The sequence below is a fragment of the Triplophysa dalaica genome, chromosome 13, assembly GCF_015846415.1.
Source record: "Triplophysa dalaica isolate WHDGS20190420 chromosome 13, ASM1584641v1, whole genome shotgun sequence".
NCBI classification, from domain to species: domain Eukaryota; kingdom Metazoa; phylum Chordata; class Actinopteri; order Cypriniformes; family Nemacheilidae; genus Triplophysa; species Triplophysa dalaica.
Window position 1 is genome coordinate 14,231,213 of NC_079554.1, and position 8,442 is coordinate 14,239,654.

Below are 8,442 nucleotides of genomic sequence, written 5' to 3' on the forward strand. Positions count from 1 at the left end.
TTAATCCCGCCTATTTTTATCGACGATTGGTCAACAGGCCGTAGCTCTGCGTAGGAGGAACGCCACATCTGCACTCTGATTAGTCATGCGTTTAGGAAGCCGCGCCCCTTCTTGAGTTCGGTTGAGGACGTGAAGGCGAACCTTTTCTCCCCCACTCAAAGCGGATATAGCTTTTGCTGAATATCTGATTGGTACCGCTCTTCAAGGTGGGAAAAACATTCTCTTATTTTGCTGTTTTATATATTTTCTCGCCGATTTATGTTAAGAACGTTCGTGTTTGGTTTAACTTCCGCTGTCTGTTTGATGTAAAAGCCGTGTCAGACAGGAGGGTGTCGTTATCTGTAAAATGCTAACCGAATTAATTGCACGCGCTACCAGGTTGACTAGCATTACTTGATAATATGTCCGATTTCGATGCAACAATCGGGTATTTATTAAGATTGTGAAGCATAATTAATGATATAAATGGGAGATATCTGGTGATATTTACAGAACGTGTTAGGGAATTGTGGGTCCAGAAGTAGCAGGTTAGCCATTTGCTGGTTAATGGACAGTATTGGATTAGACAAGCGTGATTAACGTTAACTGTTATATCAGGAGAAAGTGAATCTTATATATGATGCTAAACACATCGTATTCTCTGTATTTTGCGTGAAACGTAACCAGATAGGAAAATTGCAGCCAGTGGGTTGTTAAGGTGAAAAATGTTATAAGCCATATTTTTCGTGAACTGTAATGTGTTATTTTTTTATGACATTGAACAATTTCAACTGCCTGGTTCGCTTAATCTGTTATTGCATACTTTATTGTGAATACTATATTCTTGGTTTTACAACCTCAGGTGTTCGTGGACCACTATAGCCCTTACTGCTTCGCCCAGCAAGTCTCTCCTCTTCCCCTTTACACACTTTCTGTTCTCCCTCCCCTCTTTGTCGGACTCGCTATTGTCCAGCGTTGAAACGCTTTTACCGTGTCATTAAATCATGGATAAGACGGAGCTTATTCAGCAAGCCAAGCTGGGAGAGCAGGCGGAGCGCTATGATGACATGGCCGCGTCTATGAAGCAGGTGACGGAGCAGGGAGCAGAGCTCACCAACGAGGAGAGAAACCTGCTCTCTGTCGCCTACAAGAACGTGGTCGGGGCTCGGAGGTCGGCATGGAGGGTCATCTCGAGTATTGAACAGAAGACCGATGGCAACGACAAAAAGCTTCAGATGGTGAAGGAATACAGAGGGAAAGTGGAGGGTGAATTACGCGATATTTGCAACGAGGTGCTGGTAAGTTGACGTTGAAAAAGAGTATATACTTCTATACTGAGTATACCCTACTGACAACATACTAACAATACTTTTGAGAACAGAATGTTCTGTGCACAATATTATTATATGTATTGATACATTCTATAGTAGTATATATATATTTTCTGACAATATAGTAACTAATCTTACTACTAGCTCTTTACACTGTCTAGAATTCATCCTACTATATACTGACCATGCTCAATATTACTGCTTATACTGACTACATTCTATACTGGGCATATACTAGGTATATCTTACCTGGCAATATATTACGTATAGGAAATTCTGTCTCTGAACGTACTCAATATGCTCACTATACTCAATAGTGGCTTTATACTTCTATAATCTAGATTGCTAGCCTATATAGTGATCGATCTATATGGGTTTTATATATACTGGCTATGCTTAATATTTCATCTTTACTGCATCTTTCTTTATTGGGCAATATATTAAGTAAACTCTGAACTGGCTCTGAACACACTCAATATGCTCACTATAATCAACACCGGCTTTATAGTTCTATAATCTATACTGCTATATAGTGGTCAACCAATTTTTTATTTTTACTATACTGACCATTCTTAATATAGCACATTTTCTGATTACGCTATGTAAAATGCCATGTATATAAAGGCTGTAGTATGTACATCTATACTTGCAGTTATATGTGGATCTTTAATTAAGTCTTTTGCGTTTAGCTATAAGTGCTCATAGGGGCATCACATTATCACATGACCGACAAACTTTGATCTAGTGTTTATGTCCCCTCAGCCTCATTGTATTAGAAAGAATTGTATTCTTCTTGAAGTGAATTTGTGGCATATAGCTGCAGTACTTGGAGGGGAAAACCACCACATACAGTGTTCCAGTTTAAAGTTTGGCACCTCATCCCAGTCCTCTTGTTGTAAGAGGCTCTTGTGGGACGATTAGACAATTGATTACTCGAGCAGAGGTGCAGAGTGAGACAACCAAGCCTTCAGCTTCCCACATTCGATATGTATTGCAGGCTGAAGTGCAGCCTCTCTCTCCTCCCACAGGCAGGGACGTTTGGATTCTGTGTCATCAGTATTGGATTCCCACTGTCACTCCCCTAATAGCCCAGTCATCTTTTTGTCACGCTTATCAAACGTGGTGAAATGGTGCCGCAGAAAAGACAAGACCATTCATGCCTAGTGTTTAAAAAAGATGCAATGAATGAGCACATCTGGAAGTCAAGCTGGGCTCAATATATCGCAAATTGTCAGTTAACCCAGCTTTAGAGAAACTAGTTATGTGGCTCCTTCATAACTCTCAGTAAGGGTTTCGTTTTATTTATGAAATAAGATGGAAGGGAGAGTACCTGAGCTTTTCTTTCCTGAATGATAAAGGGGTTTATAATGCAATGCTACGACAATAATGAGTAAATTAATGAAGTTTGGGTGAACTATACCTTTTTATTTTTCTTGTGATCTTTCCCTCATGTCTAGTAAAAGGCAGCTGGTCTTGTGCCACAGAAATAAAATGATTTGTAATATAAGAAATTGGTTAGAAACAAGTGACCTCAGCTACTAAAAATAGCAGTTAGCATTGCATTGGCTTGCTGGTAGCGTTCTCTCACAGCTGATTGTTGTAGTGTGTTGTTTTTAAATAGGAACAGTTTGAGGATTGTGACTCGCTTATCCTGTGTGGAGACATGAGGGGCCCATCCTGAGCGGTTAAAGTACATTTAGTGTTGCACAAGGCGACCGGAAATGGACGTGTACATCATCTCAGTCACCGTTTTCTCAGCATCTCTTAATGATGAAGAAAAAGAGAGGAAGGGCATTAAAAGAGCTGGTTTCCTGTCAAACAAGAACAGGCCAGTTTGTGAAGAATAGAAGGTCAGGGGCCACTGACATATGGGGAGTTTATCCCTTCAGGTCAGATATTAAGGGCACTTCTCTGAAGCCTGTCATTGTCTGAAATGTGACAGCTACTCAGAGGTTTGTAGGGCGCATCTATGGTAGGGGTCTGGTTTTATATGCAGAAGAGCAGGCGAGGTCAGTATTAATCCATGGCTGAGTTGCACGATTACAATTTTTCTGAATTCTTTTCAGGCTTACAGGGTAATCTTTGGAGACTCTATTGACAGAAATTCAATATAAGTAACTGTCTGCAGAGGTGTATAAAGACCTTTCAAACTGAAGCGTTATGTTTTTTTCATCTTAGATGGAGCGACTTTTATCTACATACACCGCAGGTCCACTTGCATGGAATTCGTCATGTTGTTTCTACAGCCCTAAATAGACAAACTGTTAGGGCGCATTTCGTAAGTGCGTTATCTCCTCCGGCAAAGAAGCGAAAACGTGACGACATCTTAGTGCTGTGTCAGCCACCGTAGTGCTTTGAAAGGGAGGGGGGTGGAGTGAGTCGTTGCTTGCAATGCGCAACCTCACCACTAGATGCCACTTAATTCCATTCACTGGACCTTTAATGCATAAACTCTTGCCTATTGGAGTCAAGTGTACTTCACAACACCAGTCTGCATAAATTCTCTTCTTTCAAATCCTGTTTCTGGATCATTAAAGTTTATTTTTGAGTTAGAACCTGCTTGATCCAAACACTGGATCCTAAAACGGGAAATATATTGCTGACTTTAATATGTTTTCTTGAGATATTTAAATTTGAAGGGGTGATATGACACGGCCAAAACGAATATTATCGTTTGTTTTAGAAGTAATGCAATGCGTATATATGATTTAAGGTTCAAAAACGCTGTATTTTCCACATACAATGCATGCTTGTATTTAATCTTTGCCAAAGATCATCGCTCTGAAAAGTGAGGTGTGCTATGATTGGCCAGTTAAACTGTGCGTAGCAATTGGTCGAATACTGCAAGCGTGAGGCAGAAATGTAACGCCACCATATTTGGAACATCAGGTTCCATAGTAATTGTACTGACAGGCATGCCCACCTTACTTGCGTATACATTTGGGTGGTCTTAGTCAAATCACGAACATATGTAGATTTGTGTGGGGTGTGGTTACACAAGGTGTTTCAGGCAGGTCTGGGTAAGCATTCACTTACAGATAGAATGCATGTTTTGTTCCGACACTTTATTTTTTTTCCAATTTTACGTCTTATACATGCAAGGGCAACTTATAACGCACCAAAGACAAAGAAAAACGCATGTTTGTGGCACATGACCACTTAAAAATGTTACATCTGTGCTTATTATCAGCGAGGGAATATGTCTTTGTGCTTTTCTGACATTTGACCTTTAACTCTCTAGTTAAAGCAGTGTGCAGTATACACTGATATTAAGACTATATGCATTAGGAGATAGTGAGAGTGCATTAGTTTCTTTGGAGGCCCTGTAGAACATTCCCATAAATGCTGAGATGATGGCATAACATCTGATAATATGGATGTCTGTGTAAAGCAGTGCATTAAGTAAAGAGTAACCTTCGTTTATCTAAACTGATTTGGAGAAAAGTTAATGTAATAGTAAATGAGGCTGTATTACATACAGGTTTCAGTGGCTTGCCTTGTTGTGTTGCTGAGGTCTGTTTGCATTACGCAAGATTTTTTTTTGTTTTAATGCTTGTCATTTGTTCAACAGCCACCAAACCATTTAGCTGATCAACTTCCATTTACTTCTCATGTCACAGTTTCAAAGTGATTTGTAGTTCAGAAATGTATGGTTTCTTCTCCATTTATGCTGTAACATATTTTTATAGTTTATGCTGAACAGCTTGTTCTTTTAATATTTGGCCACACATCCTTGTCTGTGTCGTGCAGTACACAGGCTTGTTGTCTGTTCCTCTATCCTGGTGGTTCTGTTAAATTTAGGCATTAGGAAGCACATGTGATGTGCACTTACAGGGATATGGGGGGCCAGGAGTGCCCTGGCTGACCCTCTTTGGATTAAACAAAGTAATGTCAGTCCTACTCTTCTCATTTTCTGTCTTTTTAAACAGTAGAGAAACATCTAAAGGGGTGGGTTGTCACACAGGAAGTCTGCACTCTTCTCTGGTTTTCACTTGTGTTTATGTGCATTTGCATGGTTTGTCTAATAGAGCCTTTTACCTACCAACGCCCAGAATGTGGTAAACTGGTGATGCTGCAAAATGTCAGTTTACAGTTTTACACTTGTCAAATGAATAAAGTTTACAATCATACACTGCTGCCTTTACAACCTTTATTAATTGATTGTGTTATACAAAGATTGTTTAAAATAGATTAATATGACTAGCTCTTTCTCTCTCCCTTTTTTGCACTCTTCTCCACCCTCAGGGACTGCTCGACAAATATTTGATTGAGAACTCCACAAACCCAGAGAGCAAAGTCTTCTATTTAAAGATGAAGGGTGACTACTACAGATATCTTGCAGAGGTTGCCTCAGGAGATGTCTGGAAGGGTAAGTGTCTTACTGCATATCTGTTTCGGGGAAAGGGTTACGTGTGCGTGTGTGTGCGCACATGCGTGATTCTTTTCTCAGTAATGCTGTCTTGGTTACTTCACAGTAAGCAGTAATTTGCCATCCTAGACATTAGATGTGAATTATATAAATCTTGTTTCTGTTTGTGAGACCATGTCAGTGTCACATTTTGTTCTTTGCTTTAGGCAAAATTAGTTCTGTGGCGTTAAGACAGATTCAGCATGAATGGTTTAGTCAGATTTTGGTTGCAGAGAGTATTTAGATGGCTAAGGGTGTCTTTTAAACCATTTATTGAGTTTGCAGTCTTTCTGGGAGAGGGCCTTATTCCCCCTCTGGCTGCTTGCTTGGAATAAGTCATGAAGGCCCAGTGTTTATTTTGGCTTAGTGCAGCACAAAAATCTAGTGCAAGGGAGAAGGTTTTTGACATTGTGACAATTAGTCAAAATTCTTATTTTTGTATTTCATATGTCTTTTTCTAAACGTCTGCTGTTATAAATGGCATTTCGCCCTTTCTTTCTGATATTGATCATGCTTATTCAAATTGCACACAGAAAAAAGAATGTAATGTCCAAGTTATAATTTACTTGCCTTATAAACCAATTTTTTGTGCCACTTAGGTTATTGCATCAGTCTGATATCCAAATCCTGTGAGGAACCGTCACAACCTATTGTCACTACTTATAATTTCTGCAGGTTGCTCTCTTCACTTCATAATGTTTTTGTGTTCCCGCACAGAAACGATAGCCAACTCTCAAAGTGCGTATCAAGATGCGTTAGACATCAGTAAGAAGGAGATGCAGCCCACACACCCCATCCGTCTAGGACTGGCTCTCAATTTTTCTGTCTTCTACTACGAGATCCTTAACACTCCTGAGCAGGCTTGTTCTCTGGCCAAAAATGTGAGTTTTCTAGACGACACTTCCACTGTGTTACTGTTCATTAGTGCTCACTGAGTTCATTACTTTGATTACTGTAAACATTTCTATTTTTGATATTAAACCATCTTATGCCATTTCTCATTCAACATGAGTTTTGCTTGGGACTATGTGTAATATGCACCTTATTAGAGAAATCACTTGCAGTCTGAAAAGTGGAAGATATGATAAAGGATATAATCTTTTTTTGAGGGAGAACATGCCGCTGGTAGTGGCATATTTCACTTTTAAATCTAGTTAAAGGGATAGTTCACCCAAATGGGGTCCAAGAACGGTTTGGTTTTAAGCATTCTTTCAAATATATTTCTCCATGTTCCCAGAACAAAGAAATTCACACAGATTTGGAACTCGAAGATGAGTAAACGATGACAGATTTTTTTTGGTGTGAACAATCCCTTTAAATCATGTTGTTACCTTGATCAATTTTAGGTTTGAAAATTGTGTACCTCAAGCTTTGAATTTCATCAGGGACATAGTTTGCATTTCAGAAGCTTCACTGTTGTGGTTTCCTCGCACACCTTCACATGGCTTTAACTCGTTTTGTGGATTTTCTTGTAGGCCTTTGATGAAGCAATTGCTGAGCTGGATACACTGAATGAAGACTCGTACAAAGACAGCACACTTATCATGCAGCTGCTTCGAGATAACCTCACAGTGAGTCTCAAACAGAGTCATACTCGCCTACAAAAGATTACAAACAACCTTTAAGATTGAATATTTATGTTAAACTAACCAGTGTTCAAGCATACCTCCTTTTATCTCTTTCCCCATTAGTTATGGACCTCTGAAAACACTGCAGATGAGGGTGAAGTTGGAGATGGAGGTGAAAACTAAGCCTGCATATTCTCTTCCCATATTAAAGAAAAACAATCCTGGAAAACGACAACTTTTTACACTTCTTCATTCCTTATTGTGTCACTCATGATTATTCTAGCCATGTAAGCCCATGATCATACCAATGAGCTGTGAATGTGGAAATTCCAATCAGTCGGTTATTTTCTCACCACCTGGATTGTGATTGCAATGAAAGTGAATATTAAGTTTCTTGGTTATCTGTGGTTTGTCCTTTGGCCTTTATGTGCAGTGTCTGCTGTAGAAAAGTATTATCCTTACATAAAATCAATTGTCCTTTAACTTTGACAGAGCGACTAGCGTGTTATTCTGATAAACATAAGCATTGGAAGTGTCAGTCACAAAATGCAAAGCATTTCGCCTCAAGCATGGATAGTTCTTTGCTTGCTATATCACCTGCCATCTCTTTAGGGAGATCAGCATACACCTGACAGAGATAAATGTCTTGTGTAATTGTCATAGTTTTGGCTTGAAACGGGCCTTTTCTTTAGTATTGATTTCAGGAAAGCTGTTGTCTGATGCACCAAGTCAGCATGCATTGCTCAGCCAAGTATGCACTTTTCATAGACTAGAATCATGTCTTGAAGGTCACAAAACCATCTTGCCTGGTTGTGGTTTTCACTTTGAAGAGTTACCTTGGAAATGCTCAAAGACGAAATATTTAAATACCATGCATGCCCATATTTTACTATACACTGGATGGAATATGAACTAGTATCGCATACGTTTGGTAAAGTGCTTTTCATTGCAGGTTTGTGCACATGTTGAGAGGATGTTTGATTTGTCAAGTGATGTCAGTAGTTATCTGGACCACTGTTGTGATTTTGCAAATCATTGACTGTATTCACCTCATCTCCCCCCCCAAAACCTTGTGAAAATGTGTAAACCTTACATACCAGCTATGTAACCTGAATTAAAATGATCATTTTATAAGTCATACATCTTTGTCTGTAAT

At 39.3% G+C, this 8,442-nt stretch overlaps 1 protein-coding gene across 1 annotated transcript; it reads left to right on the top strand.

Moving 5' to 3' along the window:
* The first annotated feature begins 89 nt into the window (after window positions 1-89).
* Window positions 90-8,426, top strand: ywhaqa (tyrosine 3-monooxygenase/tryptophan 5-monooxygenase activation protein, theta polypeptide a). The gene is made up of 6 exons (XM_056764391.1): window positions 90-206; window positions 842-1,277; window positions 5,556-5,679; window positions 6,436-6,599; window positions 7,194-7,289; window positions 7,410-8,426. Exons 2-6 carry the CDS (start codon window positions 984-986, stop codon window positions 7,467-7,469), a joined length of 738 nt encoding a protein of 245 aa, XP_056620369.1. The 5' UTR covers window positions 90-206; window positions 842-983; the 3' UTR covers window positions 7,470-8,426.
* The last annotated feature ends 16 nt before the right edge of the window (window positions 8,427-8,442 follow it).